The sequence below is a fragment of the Varanus komodoensis genome, unplaced genomic scaffold (assembly GCF_004798865.1).
Source record: "Varanus komodoensis strain SLA01 unplaced genomic scaffold, ASM479886v1 scaffold29_1, whole genome shotgun sequence".
In the NCBI taxonomy this organism is placed as follows: Eukaryota; Metazoa; Chordata; class Lepidosauria; order Squamata; family Varanidae; genus Varanus; species Varanus komodoensis.
Window position 1 is genome coordinate 4,627,505 of NW_025335759.1, and position 16,384 is coordinate 4,643,888.

The 16,384-nt window shown below is 44.1% G+C and overlaps 1 protein-coding gene across 5 annotated transcripts in view; it reads left to right on the plus strand.

Annotated features, from left to right (window-relative positions):
• The first annotated feature begins 2,096 nt into the window (after positions 1–2,096).
• LOC123025795 (lethal(3)malignant brain tumor-like protein 3) overlaps positions 2,097–16,384 on the plus strand; it is a 60,219-nt gene continuing 45,931 nt past the window's right edge. For 2 of the 5 annotated variants that reach the window (XM_044434813.1, XM_044434812.1), the window contains exon 1: positions 2,180–2,197. Coding sequence is in view for 2 of the 5 variants with exons in the window: in XM_044434814.1 (XP_044290749.1) it covers positions 2,108–2,197 (90 nt within the window). In the remaining 3 variants the exon portion in view is untranslated. Of the gene's footprint in view, positions 2,198–8,724; positions 9,832–16,384 lie in introns of those variants that run through there. The other 3 variants (XM_044434814.1, XM_044434811.1, XM_044434815.1) reach the window with 3 other exon arrangements.

Genomic DNA, 16,384 nt, shown 5'->3' on the forward strand with positions numbered 1-16,384 from the left:
AAAGGTTGTCATACAGACCATAAGAGGATAAAATCCAATAATGCTATTACCCTAGGAAAAAATAAAATGCCACTTTCTATTATAGTTTTGGTAACAAGAGCCAAGGGAAATACAAAAGGAGTTTGGAACATGAATTTTAAACTTTAACTTTAAACATTTAGCGGGGTAATCATTTTGGCCTGCAACCTTATGCTCTTTGCATAAACATACAGATTGTGCTGTTAAGTTTATGACTGCAACATTCAAAGAATATCTATCTTAAAATAGGAATAATTTATTGTGACATAAACTTTCAGTGGGTAGCTTAGTGGAAGGCTGCTGCTTTGCATCTCGAAGGTCCAGGTTTAATCCCTGGCACCTTCAGGTAGGATTAGACATCCTGGGAAGTTGCTGACACTGTTGACAGCTAGATGGGACAATGTTCTGGGCCAGCACATGGCAGCTACCTATAACTAGAGTCCATTTAACCAGATGCATGAAGTGTCTTCTAGTTCCTGAAAGCTAATGCTAAAATCAATCTGCTGGTCTTTTAATATGCAACGAAAGTGTTTGTGCCCCCAGCCCCTACCCAATAAATCAGTGAGACTCAGGAAGGCTTCTAAAAAAAGGCAAAAAAGCAGCCATTTATTTTAATTATTTTTCAGATGTATTGTAGTATCCAAAGTTAGTCATATGTACTGTGGACCCACTGAAATGCGTGACACTAGGTTAGTCCGGTGCAGTGGTTAAGAGCATGGGACTGGGACTCAGGGGATCCGGGTTCAAGTCCCTGCTCGGCCATGGAGCCAACTGGGTGACTTTGGGCCAGTCACAGACTCTCAGCCCAAGCTACCTCACAGGGTTGTTGTTGTGGGGATAAGACCAAGAGAATGATATAAGCTTCTCTGAGTCCTTTAAAAAAAAGAAAAAGACAGGATATAAATCTAATAAAATTAATTAAGTCCCATTCATTTCACTGGGTACACTATGTAGCACTAACATGGAATATTACCCATACTAATTTCATAACCAGGCGTGGTGCCAAGTTTTGGAGGGGGGACTTGGCCAATTGTCGCTCTGCCATAGCAGTACCCTTATTCTGGGTTAATGGTGTCAGTGAGATTCGGGTCCACATTCGTTCCTCAGGTGCTGATGCTGTTCTGTAACTTCTGATGGATGCTTCTGATTATGTATTATCCACTTCCAAGGATTCATTCATTTATATCATTTTTATAAAAATAAGATTAATAATACAATATTAACCTGAAGTTAAAAAGGAAGAATCAAACAAGATGAAACAGCTGGTAAAAAAAAAATCTGAAATACTGCTTTGTCCAATTCCCTGGTCACCCTGAAGCCAAACAGATTTATTGTGGCATAAACTTTCCGCAGCTTAAAGCAGCTGTTCGTCTAATGCGCACTAACATAAAGGGACCGGCTCCTTCTGGCTTTTCCTCTGCCAGAACTGTTTCCAATCTCAGCTGCTTGTTTTAAGAACCTGAAGAAGTTAAGAAGTGCTACCTGACTTTCCATCCCGTCCGCAATTCAGTGCGTCTTTTACATTGCTACCCTGCATTGCCAGAGGCTGCCTCTCTCTCTGTATAAATAATTGCGGCTCGGGAAAAAAAAAAAAGATTTAGGGAGCAAATACCCATATTTAGACAGAAAAAAGTCCTCCATCTCCCAGCATCCCCTGGTCAGTGCAAACTCGAGCAGGATCGGGCCCTCGAATGCAGCCACGAGCTGCGAAACGAGCCGGGAGAGCGTCCGCCGCTTCCAGGAACTTGCCCCCTCCGAAGCGCGCTTCCTCGGAAGGAAAGCAAAGGAGGGCTTGCTCCCGCGTGCAGCGCTTGAGGGGGCAGCCCTCTGAGAGCTGCCGGGCGCCCCTGCGCCTCCGCAGCCGTCCCGCTCGCCTCCCTCCCGGGCGCAGCAACTTCCCGCAAAGAAGCAGCAAAGAAGCCGCGGCCCTGCGCCGCCGCCGCCGCCGCCGCCGCGCACGTCCCTCCAGGAGGCCCGCCAATGGGCGCGCTCCTTTCCTTCGGGCGCACGCCCCTCCCCTCCGCCCTCCGCGCTCCTTCGGCTCCCTTAGAAGCCCGCCGGAACGGCCCGCGCCCCAGTTATTCCGCGCATGCGCGCTGGGCGCTCCGAGCGCCGGGGGTTTAAAAAAAATAAAAAACAATTGTGCGAGTTTAAAGGAGAAGAATCCGGCGCGGGGGAGGTGAGTGGAAAGTGCGTGCGGGCGCCGCGGGCGCGGGGCGCGGGGCGGAGGGCGCCGAGGCGCGCGCCCTGCCGCCTCCTCCGCGCAGTCCCGGCAGGGGGAGTTGAGCGGGGGGCGCCGAGTACCCCGCCGCCCCTCGTTCCCCACTTCGCGGCTGCTCTCCCTTCGCTTGCGCTGCACGCACCGTTAGGCGGCGCTTCCCCCGCCATTTTGGGACAGCAGTGTGGGGGTCCCCTGGAGGGCGCCCCCCAGCGCCGTGCGGGGAGCGTGGGTGGGCAGGCGAGGCACCCCGTCGGCGGCGGGCTGCTTTCTTCGGGAGTCCCGGCGATGCCCTCCTCCTCCCCGCTTCCCCGAAGTCTGCGCCCCCGAAGTCGGCCGGGGAAGTTTGAGGGACGCGTCAAGTTCTTCTCGCTGCCCCCGCGCCGCCCCCGACACCCCATAACGCGCCATCGCCTCCTCCCCTGTTCCCCGAGGGGGCTGGGATGGCTTCCCTGCCTGTCTTCGCGCCCCCCCCCACTTTTTTTTTTTATTAACAAAGCCCGCGATGCTGGGGGTGGGGGGATCTTTCTCTGCTTTGGCAAAAGGAAAAAAGGGCAAGAAAAAGACCCCGGTGACACCTTAAAGTAAGGGATGGGGGAAATTGTAGCTCTTCCCAAGTTGGGCTCTGATGAAGCGCAGCTCCGCAGGGGCCCTGTTTGTCTGCTTCTGCAAAAGCAGGAATCGGAGGAAGCGAAACTGGTGGCATCTTGACGTGGTCGTCCTCCAGGTGTTGTCGGAACTGAACTCTCATCGGTCCCAGCTAATATGTCCAGTGGTTAGGGAGAGTGGGAATTGGAGTCCAAGGGGATTTAAAGATCCACAGGTTCCCCATCGCTCTTCCTTAAAAGCTGCAATCCTGTAAAATCTATAATATAGAGAGATAGATACTAGATGCTAACTTGGGACTAATCCTCACTGTGGGACACTTAGGTTTGAGTACACATATGTTTGCATGGTAAAACTGCAGTCCTGTGTACTTGGGAGTGGAACACCTTGGGCTTAATAGGACTTAACTTCTGAATAGATGTGCCTAAGATTTCCCTGTTGTGACAGAAGGTTTCATGGACCGGTGCTTACTTCGTAAGCTATTATAGTCAGATTCTGTCTCCTCTTACATGTACATGCAAAATATAGGTGGAGAGAGAAGTGGACTTCTGTGTGCATTGTATTGTTTATACCTCTCTCTGTATAACAGAGAAATGTATTTCTTGCATTTCATGATACAATGGTCCCAGGGTTTACAAAGTTATCTCTGCACCTTAGAAAAGGGAAGCCGTTTTATTCCAGGTCAGACTGAGTCTGTCTGGCACAGTGCTGTCTACTCTGACAGGCAGCAACTTGTTAGACTCTTGGGCTGAAGTATTTACCATCAATTGCTTTTTGAACCTTTATAGTAGAGATGCTGGAATTTGAAACCTGAAATCTCCTATGTGTAAAGCCTGTGGTCTGCCTTACAGAACTGGCCCTTTCCCTTTTGTGTATGTGTAAAATGTATATGCAAGGGAGGGGGCACATGTAAATTGTGGGGCCAAATGCATAGCTTATTGCAATGCAGAACACAAAATATATTCACATCACAGACCATATCGCTGACATTTCATGCTTCCCTTCTCCTTATGCTCATATCATCCCCTCTTGATCCTGATGTTCAGGCTAGATTAGCTAATGTTTATGCAGGAAAAGCAGCATCAATCACACATTAGAGAGAGGTACCAGCATACTCAGCAGAGCCTTGATTATAGGAAAGTTCAACCCCCCCTCCCCGATTCTCCTTCCAAGGAGTAACTGCCTCCTCACAAAAAGCTGTAGCGTTACTGTGCATGCTTGCAGAGCATGCATTACTCGATCAGTTGTTAAAATAACAAAAAAGTATTTGCACCAGGGGTTGTACACCAGTCATCCAAAAGGATTGCAGCAGATGAGACAGGTCAGTCCGTATCTACAAAGGTATCACATGGGCAATAGCTAGAGAGATGAAATTTTCAGGAATTTTGGAACCATGGGGAAAACTTTTCTCCCTGTGTGTGTGTGAGGAAAATAAAGACATTTTGTTGCAGGGCAGCATGTGCATCACCTGTATCTGTGACAGGTGATGTTGATACATTTAGGGAGCAATCCTATGCATGTTTAGACAGAAAAAGTCCTATTGAAGCGGGGAGGGGGTGCCCTCTGTAAGTGTGCAGTGAATTGCATCCTTTGAGTGGGCTCTGGTCACTCAAAACTTATGCCATATCAGATAAGTTGGTCTTTAAAGTGCTACAAGATTTTTTAAAAGCATTTCCCTGTCTTCTTAAGTACTTTTCTTTATAAGAAAAGGTACCTGCTATGAGACGAAGGAATTCAACTTGGACTTGGACTTTCTTGTCTGAAGGAAATGCACACATGTTTGTTTATTTATTCATTTAAAACTTTTGCGTACCATCCACTGCCATGTGGTCTCGGGGACGGTCTTACGGTAAAACAAAGTGGAGCACAGCATCCATTCTATACAAGAAAAACCCACCTAAATCTCAATCTTGAGAGGCCTTGAAATACTGGGAAAATAATAAGGTTGGGATGTCTCCTTAAGACTTTTATTGCAGGAGCCCATAACTAGAATAATTTCTGGGTCTATCTAAGCATTTCAACAAAATTGGAAAATTGCAGTACTGGATCAGCATAGGGAATGTCATAAAGTACATATTTTGCATGCGTGTGGTCTCAAGTTCAATCTCCAGCATCTTCACATAGGGCTGGAAAAATTCCTACTGTCAGCCAGTGTCAACAAAGCCAAGCTGGATGGACTAGCAGTCCAAACTCAGTATAACGTAGCTTCCTATGTTCCTATCAGTCACTTTAAGCATTTTTCTCACTTGTTAAACCACTGTGTTCTATGTTCTTTCTGTGCCTCGTATCACGTACTGTTCTGCCTCTGATTTTATAGTTCTGCTAACTTTCTCTTTCCTCAGCAAAGAAAACTTGCATGCACTCTCTCTGTCTACTCCATAGAGCACACACGGGAGCTATTCACACATAAGGCCAAACCAAGCTGCACAGTTACTGTATGGTACGAATCTTACCTTATTTTGTTTTGTTTTATTTATGTTGAAGGGACCTTCCATCCTGTGATCACACATTTGCCAGGCAGCTACTAATGGGGAGCGTCCATGTGCCACCATCGTTCCTCCAAATGGTGGCACATATTCCATCAGCCCTGCTGCTGGGAATCAATCCCAGTGTGCACTGCTCCTGCCTGCCCAGTCGGCCTCTCCCCTTGGCCCACACCTTCCCCTGCACATGTTCTCTGCCAGCCACCATTTTTTTCCTAGCTGCTCCATGGAGCCAATGTCTGCTCTTCGGAGTAGAACAATTGCTCTGCAGGAGTATGAGAGCAGCAGTCCCGTTGTTGCCCATACATAAGCATGTCCACCCACGCCTCTCTCCCTCTTCATTGCACATGTACCCAGTGTTCTCCCACTGCCCCCCATGAGCAGGATTTGCACATGCCGCTTGGCCACCTCCTCCCAGCAGCCCAGCTCATGGAGGGCAGCATCACATGCACCAGTGCGAAGAACAAGAGGGCATGCCCTGTTGGGCAGACTTCCATGATGGTGCCTGTCTGGGCGTGTGACTCGGAAACTCCACCAGCAGACTCGTCTGTCAAGAGGGGGTGTGATGGGGCTTGTGTGGAGTCCCCTGGATAGTTGGAGACAGGGTAGGAGTGAGATACCGGGCAGGAGGCAGTGCAGGAGATACAGGCTCCTTGGGATGTTGTGGTAGCAACGCCCCACTTGCTGCCCGTGTGCTGCTTGAAAGCAGGGCAGCTTCCCGCGGAGGAGGCCAGGGCTTTCCTGTGCCTTGGAAAGGCAGCTCCCTTGCTGGGGCCACTCGAGCTTGGGCAGTGACCAAGCAGGAGCACTGTGCATGGCTGCTCATGTGGTTGCTGCTGCTGGAGACGCTCCCTTTCTTCCCTGTGGGCGCACACTCTCTGATGCCCGCCCACCACACGGCGCACTGCAGTGCCCCATCCTGCTTCATTGCTTTGCGAGATGGGGCATTATGGTGGGATGGGGCATCACTGTGAGGGAAAGCGGGGCATCACGGCAGGCATTGCAGTGGCGGAGCATCAGAGAGTGCACACAGGCAGGGAGGAAAGGGAGTCCTGAGACATCCAGTCCACACCCTGCTTCAACAGTTAGCATGCAGCTGGAGTGTCTGGCCACTGAACTCACTGGTGGAAACGGGAACATTGCGACTGAATTCACAAATTATGGCAAGTAACGGAGTAGTGTGGAAACTTAGAATAGACCATTGGTTCTCTGTGGGGATTCAAAGTAACCAAATATGCCATGGTTCACCATGCTTGCTGAATTATGTGTAATGGCAAGCAATCTCCAGTGTGGTTTGTTGTTATGTGTGAACACAGCCACTCTCTTTGCTCTCTGGACCCCCATTTCTGTTGACCATTTTCCTTTTACCCATCCCATTGCACACATTCTCTTTCTCTGTTCTACACTCTGTCTCTCAGTTCTGCCCATTCTGGTTTTTTTTTTTTAATCCATATCTTGACCTCTGCACATCCTATCTTAATCCTCTCCTGTGTGTTTACTCTCCAGGGAGTAGCAGCCAATTCTGGCTCTTTGACAACCATACCAGTTTGAGACAAGTCTTTTTCATTCACATATTACTTTAAATTGTAGGTGGTCACTTAAAATGCTTTAGGTTTAGACCAAAGAATACAATGTGATTAGTCCGTGGAGAAAGCTGCAAGGGCAACATAGAACATATTACATGCATTCTGTCATCCTCACCTCTGTTGATGGGCCAGATATTTCTAGAAAGAGATGGAATGAGGAGTTTGGAATTCCCCTGTGGGCTGTAGACGTGTAGAGCAGGGACAAGAGGACTCACAGTAATTGAGCTGGGGACAATAGAGCAGTAATGGTTGTTGTTGTTGTTGTTCTTGTTGTTGTTATTATTACATTTTATACTGCCTATAGCCAAAGCTTTCTAGGCAGTTGACAGCAATAGACTCATACACTCAAGTCACCCATCCCACTTCTGCCCAGGCCTGATCCTGCTTATGCAAGCTGAAATGCCATGGGTTCAAATATAGGCAAGCTGTTAGCTCTCAGATTTAGATGCTTTCCTGTTATATGAAGAGAACTTTTCTTCTTTACTTGACTATTTTAATGATTATGGTGAAGTACTTGGGAAGGCATGAAATATGCTATAATATTACTGCTTTATTAAGTAGCCTACTAAAGGCATTGGCTTGGCTAGATTATGACTTTTGGTGGAAGACACTGCCCTTTCTGTGCTTAAATCATCATAATCCCTGTGCTTTAGAATGTCTGTAGAATAGCTGTATAAAAACTTAACCGTGTTTTTACACTCCCTAAATGCACATTTTAAAATGAGTTACTCTGAAGCAATACATAAGACTGAACAGCTGTTTTGTTGCTGCAGTGATTATTAACAGTTATGGAGTTTGTGTTTTTGGCTGAAATCATATATATTTGAAGGCTTTTGTTGTTGTTCTTTATGCTTGAATCATTGCTGCCTTGAAATCACTAGTCATAAGCATAGAGTTAAGTACTGTGGAATCAAACTCTTGATTTCAGTGGAACAGTGTCGGAATACTGATGTGTGTACTCGCTGAAGGACTGAGGCTGCAAAGTCTACACATTTATGGAGGAAGAGGTCTCCTTGAACTCGGTCTTGCCTTTGAGTCAAGGACCCCACAAAAAGGATCCCACAGAAAATCTTTGGTCCCCTGTACATGTATAGAGAGAGAAAGCCTATTGTTGGATCTTACTTTTTGTAAAATTATAGAGGTTTGGACTGAATGAGAGATGAGTTTTTGTGTCCAGTTAACTGTTCTTATATCAGTTTTTTCAGTTACTGAGCAGAAGTGTCAAAGGATTCAGTGGTGCAAACTGCCACGGGTCATCACTTGTGGAGAAGAGATGCTTCCTGTCAGGGGTCTTTCTCTCCTCAGTCTTTATCTATCCTCTCCGCTCAGAACTTAAATAGTTGGGGTTGCTTCAGATTATGTGTAATGCTTCAAACAGGCAAGTAAGACATTGACAAGAGAACATGTGGAAGGTAGTGAACCAGTTCTTGCAAGATAACTGCTACTATAACTCAATGAAAGGTCATGGGAGTCAAGCAAGAGTCATCTCTGTGGGAGAGTCAGTTCCTTCACAGAAATACGTAAGTCTGAACACAAATTCTAACATAAAACAGAATAGTTCCACTTTCTGCAAAAATGTCTTGCTTAAATTATAATTATCCCCGAATCAAGGTGGTAAAAATGGTTTCCATATTTGGCCCCTGAAGGGATTCTTATTTATTTATTTATTTTTCAATGTATTTCCTGCCTTTTTCCTACAAAGGGCTCAAGGCAGCTTACATCTGCTCCTCCATCTTATCCCCACAACAACAACCCTGTGAGGTAGGTTGGACTGAGAGTCTGTGACTGGCCCAAAGTCGCCCAGTTGGCTCCATGGCTGAGCGGGGACTCGAACCCAGATCCTCTGAGTCCCGGTCACATGCTCTTAACCACTACGCCACACTGGCTCTCATCATTTCAGTATAGTTCTTACCAAACGACAGATTGCTTCTCATTTTCTCTGATTATTTATTTATTTGGTTACTTCTGTTGTATGCTGTTCACAGCCATCAGAATGGTTTACCACAAAGATTTTGATTAGCACGAATCTCTGTTGCTATATGAATGATATTGCCACCGCAAGCAGCTATGTTAATTTTAATGGGCTGAATGGTAATGTACAGAAAAGTGCATTATAGTCTGTTGCTGTCATGAACTGTATACATTTTTCTCCTTTCCTCTTGTGGTTTTCATTCTCTTTCACAAGTTCACACTGAAGCTATTCTATTATTTGGACATTTTACTCATCTCTGTGAGCATATGAGGAAATTGTTAGGCTTGCTGGCTGAAAAGAAGGCTTATAGTTCAATAGGCTCAAGCAGAACTTTCAAGAAGTCTGATGTCACTCAGTCTATAACGAATGACATGTTGAAGAAGCAGAGCAAAGGCACTGGTTATATACATCCATATACTATTTTATTGGCTGCCCAAGTCACCCAATACTGGCAAGCTAAGGCTGTAGTGCACCCGAGGGTCATTTTTACACCTGAGGCCAGAGCAACAGAAACCAAACCAGGAATGCCCGCAGCTGATAAGCTCTCTTGGTTGTACAACGAGGAAGGTGTTTGAGTTTTGCTGCCCTGATCTGATCACGCAATGTACCTTACAATAACATTTGGTGTTGTAGAGTGTGATATTATAGCTCACACTCTCCAAATATCTGTAATTCTTATGGGCTTTCTTGGAATGTACAGCCTGCAGGTGTTTAGTAGACTGCAGCCAGCATTTCTGATTAGCAGAAGAGGCTTTTCAAATGAAAATACAGGATTTTGATAAGTGTATTCCCTTTTTCAAATACATTTAAATAATTTAAACGTATATAACCATTTGAAATAGCCTGTGTGTGTTTGTTTATATTTATATGAAAAGTATTACTTTACCTCTCCAGTGTCGCAGGGATTACATCACAGCTACTTCGTTGGTCAAGCTAGAAACAGTGCAGGTAAACTGTGGCGGGAACATTTCCACTGATGTACCTAAGGCGATACTTTAGATCTGCTGGTGTCGTGAAACTAAAGAGGCGAGTGGCCACAAGGGCGAGAGCGGGGCAGGCAGAATGTGGCCAACTTCAGCCAAAACAAAACAAAACAAAGCACAGCCATTCTTGTGCAAAAGCAAGGTGGGCAGGAAGCATGTTTGGAAGACTAATCCTGGAAGCTTCTGCTTCCTAACGAGGCACGTGCTCCCTGTGTGCCTTGTTAGCTGGCAGATTTGTTTGGGGTGTGGGGTTGTTTTGTACACAGACAGCGTGAGTTATTAGGAAGTATAAAAATGTAACAAACAAATAAATTTGGCAGCCGGCCGGGGGGGGGGGGGGCGGTGGGAGGTGCAAGCTGCTGCCTCAGTGCCTGGAAGTTGCTGACTCCCAGTCTAGAGCTTTCGTGTGGCTGCAGCCTCCTTGGATGTCAAGCGAGATTCATCAGTCCCTGAGAAGGCAGCGCACTGTTTGGGGCAATATGTGAAAATGTAGCTGTTTAAGAAGGCCGTTTCAAATTCTTCTGTTCCTTAATTTGGGGTTTAAAAGTTTGCTTGAAATATTGCTGGTTTTGGCTGTTCACCAACTTGAATTTCCTCTCAGGGAAATAGGTGGGATATACAATTTCAAAATAAAATGCATACAGTATATTCATTCTATTTGTATTCAGATAGCAGTATATGGCAGAATAATTATCCATTCTGGTGTTTGATTCTGCCTGGTGTCCTCTGCTAAACACTGCTGACGTGGCACCTCTAGAACAAAGCTTTCAGGGCCAGAAGTAAAGTAAAGAACTTGGAGCCCCTGATCTACAAAGTACAGAGGAGTTTAAACCTGGAATAAAGTGTTGCAGTGTTGGCAGATTATAATTATGTCTTCAGTGCACCAATGGTAGACTTCCGTGACTTCGAATCACAGTAGATGGAGTCTCTGAAGTAGGTGTGAGTTTAAGTGGACTCAGGGAGATGCTGGAGGACAGGAAGGCCCGGAGGAATGCTGTCCATGGGGTCGCAATGGGTCGGATGCAACTTCGCAACTAACAGCAGCAACGAAATCTGTGAAAACACCTCTCCCAGCCTAAACCTACCTGGACATTACACTTAATATCTGAGACTTCCTCTGAATGTCACCTCCAAGGAAATCTCAGAAAGTTGCAGAAGAGGACTTCTAGGTCATGGTCCTTCAGATATGGAACAATCTCTGCACTGAGGGTTGCCATCAAGTCTGCTATCCTTTTGGTACCAGGCAAGGCTGTTTTCTGTGCGAATCATTTAATGGCATTTAAAGTTTTTAAAATGCATATAGCAGTGGTGGGGGTGTGGGGTTATAGCTGCTTTTTTATTTTTAACAGATCTAGTTCAACTGAACTTGTTTTAGTTCAAATTGTTTTATAGTCTTTTTTCAATTTTATATTGAAATATACTGTTTTTATTGTTAGCTGTATACTGTTGTATATTGTTGTACACCATTGTCTATTGTTGTTCTACGATTGTCATTTTATTGCTACATTGTTATTTTTATTTTGTTATTCTGTTGTTGTTAATTGCTGTGTTGTAGAGCATCCTACAGGAATACTTGTGCAGTGTATAAATATAATAAATAAAACTGCCAAGAGAGCTTCAGCTGTTGGGCAGTATAGAAGTGGAATGAATAACAATAACAATAATTATGTTGGTAGAGCAGTTTGTGGCTGTAGTTTAATACAAAGTGTAGCACAGTGCTATGCCCGTTTGGTGCACATAACTGTATTTATTAAGCAGCCTTTAACTCTTTAGTCTTAAAGGCTTATTGTCTGAGTAAAAGAGAAAATCATGTTACTCATGTTACTAATTTGTTTGCATAAGCTTTGTTTCTGAAGTATCTTAGTACATAGATGGTATAATTTTGTTTTTGGAAATGTGAGGTCACCAGTATCCAGCAAAGAGATTTCAGCATTTAAAATATATTAGCATTGAAAAGTCTCACATATATATCTCACCACCAATGTGGTGGCGGGGGGGGGGAGCGCAAGAGTGAGCGAGCGAGCGAGCACACTCGCACACAGTAGAGCAGTACCAAAATAATTGTAAGTCTTACAATTTAGCAACACTGTAATATGTATTAATGGAATGTTCCTCCTACAGCAAGCTGTGTTTATACATCAGTTTGGTCTTGAGATATGAAAACTATGCACCACATTTATCCAGTCCATTAACATTTGCTTATTTCTTATATCTAACTGCTTGTTTCCAATATCTAACTGCCATGGAATCTTCTACCACCTTCTCCTCCACCTATCAGTTTGTCCTCCCTACATCGTTATAATACAGGCTGCTGAACAGATTATTTCTCTTTCATCTGTGGCTGATCCGCATTCCAGTAATGTTTTGGCTATGATAAAGAGAGAGGGGAAGTTTGTTAAAGTGCTTTCATAAATTCAGTCTTTTTGTTGTATGCAGTTTTCACCAAAGTCCTACTATAAGTGCCTGTTGGTAACAGTAACTTAAACTAAATTTTTCAGGAGAAATGCTAAAATTTCTGTTACATCTGTTGTTGTCATTTAGCCCTGTAGGGGAATTTCTATGGATGTAACCAGTTATCACCATCAAGTGGGCAGTCTCTGTAGGTATTATGCAGTTGTCTAAGCTGGAATGATTGTGACTAGTGGGAAACAATAATTTTGCCTAGCCTTCTTCATGCCCCACATTGGGCGCCAAAACTGTTACCGGACTGTGCCAGTCAACAGCTGGGGCAAACCCCGGGTGGACCCCAGACCTGAAGCCAAACAGAGCCTGAGACAAGACTTAGAGCCAAAACCAGCTTTATTCTAGTGCACTATAGAATCAAGGGAGACAAAAGGGGACATTCAGCCCAAAGCAGTGTCTCAAAAGTTGCACCCGGTACATGCGTTTTATACCTAGGTAACCAATTAGGTCACCTAATGCACATCTAATACATTGATACATCAATGTATGCACCCCCTCCCGTGCTGGAGAAAGAGTCCTTCCTTCTGTCAAGGACCAGACATTTCCCATGTCTATTTCTTACCTGCTCGAGATTCACACAGGCTTGCCATGTTCTTCCTCCCTGCACATTTGCAACTTTCATGGCAGCTAGAACCAGTGTCCACTGTCCCTTTGATTGCTGTATTCAAGGTCAGGCTAGCGTGTTAGCTGTGGGTTACACAAAGTTCATTTTGTTCTTATCCCCCCTCCCTTCTGGGACAGTATAACTGTGGTGTTTTTACTATGTGGCCTTCCTCTGGCCAACTACTTTTGGGGCCTTTCTCTAGCCAATTACTTTTGGGGTGTTTTGGGGTGCTGCAATTGGCAACAATAGTGGATCATAACTTGATTGTTTCTTCTAGTGCTTGTTCTTTCACTGGTTCAGTTTCTGTATTGTATATGGCTAGGGTTCTTATGGATGCTTTCACTATTGAACACGTCATGTGTGCAGTGCAGTATAGAATTCTGTGTGCAATTAGCCTCTGCAGTTCCAAGCATCTGAAAAGGCCACTTACTTACTAAATAACTCTGACTAAAGCAACTATAATTAGTCCTTTGAATGTAGATAACTGCTGTGTAATCATAAAATTCCTCCTTCTCGGTAAGGGAGGATTGTAGTCTCTCAGCGTCAGGTAGTTTTGGAGGAAATGCATTGCATACACCCATTCTAGTTTGGGCTCTGACCCAAGGTTTATGTTAGAAACTGCTTTAGTCACCCTATTTGATGACTTGTGCCAAGGATTGGATGTGGGGTTGCTTAGTTCTCCTGGACCTCTCAGAAACATTTGTCATTAGTCTCATTCTACTGTTCTGACTGTCTAGCTTGGTATTATGGTCACGGTATTACACTGGCTCCAGTCCTTCCTTTATAGTTAGTACCAGAAGGTGGTTCTGGGTGATTTCTCTTCCTCCCCATTGTCTCTGGCTTGTGAGGTGCCACAGAGTTCCTTTTTTTCTCCCAGGTTTGTTATCTGTATAAAGCTACTAGTTGAAAGTCACTTGGAAGCCTAGACTTCAAGTATTGCCAGTTGAAGATGGCAATCAGCTCTACCTTGCTTTTCTACTAACAATCCAACAGAGGTGGTAGAATTCTTGAACAAACGTCTTGATATGATACAGCTTCTAGAGTCAGTATGGGTATGGCTACCGCACTTGAAAAAATTTTGAAAATTGCCACTCAGTCAGTAGGGTGTCTGGAGGTAAAACTTCTACCCAGTATTTTTTAGATGTTGTGTTTTTCAGCCATGAAAAGGATGTCTTGGCTTTCTAGAAGCAAAATGTGACATTCAGTTACACTAGCAGCCCTTTCTTGGAGAAGTGTGCTGTTCCCTGACTAGCGTGTAATTTTCTACCAATGATTCTCTCATTTTGGGGAGGTAGAAGCTGTTGTGATTAGGAAAAGGGTGCGGGGAGCAGAATAGCACAGAAAATGAGTTTGTGCGGTTGTTGAAAAGGCATGTTATTAATTTCAGATAGCACGTTCTGCTCTTTGATAAGCAACTCTACTGAGGCATTAAAGAAGAAAGCATGTTGTTTACAGGCAGGGTAGTCTTCCACAGGTTTTACAAAGGAAATTTTATTCCTTGTTTGAGGCAAGCTAATCTTGGATAGAGGGGGCAACTGGCTTAAGATACTTGTTACTTCTGTTTGGGGTTAAAAAACAAAAACAAAAAACCCTCCTGGCTTTGTGGAAGAGAATGGAGGAAAGGTAAGAGAATGGGAGCAAGATTAAGGGTGATTTTATGAAACCCAGTGGAGTGTAATTCATGCAGAAAACTTGGAGCATTTTATAGATTAGAAAAGGGAACATAGAGCAAATCCCATTAAAAATGCCTTTATCTTTCCAATAGCAGGCTGTTGTCTTTAAAGAACAGTCATTCTATCAAAATATTCTCTTCTAGAAGGTGCAGGCTTTATTTCAATATATTGCCCTTGACAGAAGGAAAGGGCAGGGCAGGGCAGGGCAGGGAAAAAGAAAGGTAACTTAATTAGTAAAACATAGCGAGGATGTGAGCTTTTCTACTATTGCATAAAGGTGACTAATGAGAAGAGTCAGGATCATGTGCTGGTTTGAGTGTTCAGCTGGGAACCTGTGAGGTTCTAGACCTTACTTGGCCATGAAGTTCATTTGGTGACTTTGGGCCAGTCACTCACGTTAAGCCTAACCTACCTCACAGGGTTGTTGTGAGGTTAAACTAGAGCTATGTAAGCTATTGCAGGTTCCTAACAAAAGAAAAAAGGAGGGATGTAATATAGTGTAAATAGTTGCTTGCATAGCTATACATTGAACTAGTATGTCAAATCACCATTGCTAAGCTGGAAAAGTGCAGGTCTGCAGTTAGATGGGGTGACCCCATGTGGAAATGGGGCAGGGGGTTAGATTCAGTGGCCTTAAAGATCCCTTCCAACTCTCCTTCTGTTCTGTTCTGATAATAATAATTAACATAGCTAATTATTGTTATGTACTGATGGGATGTACTGATGAATATCAGCCAACACATGAAGCAGGACATACTTTTGACTTCATCTTTCCTTCAAGCTGTGAAAAGAGTATTCTGAAAATTGGGTAGGGGTGTCCCAAGTAACCCCATTTTCATGGTCAGACCTGAAGTTTGAACTCAGTATTTTCCTTCTGAGGGTGCATTTGTATGATCGACCTGCTCTTCTTTGCAGCAAGGAAATGCTTGAAAGATTTCCCTGTCCAGATGGGCAGGAAAGGGCAGGAAGGCACTCTTTGGAGGCTTCCCTCATTCTCCTTTCACTTCCTCCTTGTGATGATGCTTTTCCTCCCTCTCTCTTCTTTCACTTTCTCTCTCTCAATGGTAATGACACTTTCCTGCAGTAATTAAAAAAAAAAAAAACTAATAGGCTTTATGGCAGTTCATTCGTAAATGCAGGTTGTTTGTAACTCAGATGTTCGTAACTTGGGGACTGCCTGAAATTGAAATGTATATTTTTTGGACTTAACAATTTTAATTATATTTCTAATATTTCATTCGTTCCATAAAGGCTGCTTATGTGTTTATATTATCTTCTATGTTTTGTCAAAATCTCATCTATAAAAGAAGTCCTAAGTTTAATCAGTGCCCAAATTGTATCATTTCAAGTTTATTATTAACAGCAGCAGCAGTATTGCATTGTATTGGTAAAGGCAGCTCATATATATATATATATAAATTAAAATAGTAAAAATAAACTTTAAGCTAACTTTAAGCAATATCTCTCTATTATTTGTAGAACTAGTGTTACAAATGGTAGGGGTCATGTACCCATTAAAGCTGATAGAGGAAGAGAGAGATCTGGAGTTTTGCAAGTTTGGGTCTGTTTTACTTAGTATACAGGGCTGAGACAGCCAACCTAGAGGTAGGATAAAGCTGGAAGCCTGAGTAGATAGATGAGGTCACTTCCAAAAGGCGATCCAAAGGTTATGCTGATGTGGATAGTGAAGCAAGTAGCAGGACTGCAAACCTAAGAAACTAGATAAAGAAGTGCAGAGTGAAGAATGGTGTGGTTTGCTTTGTTGCAGAGACAAGGGA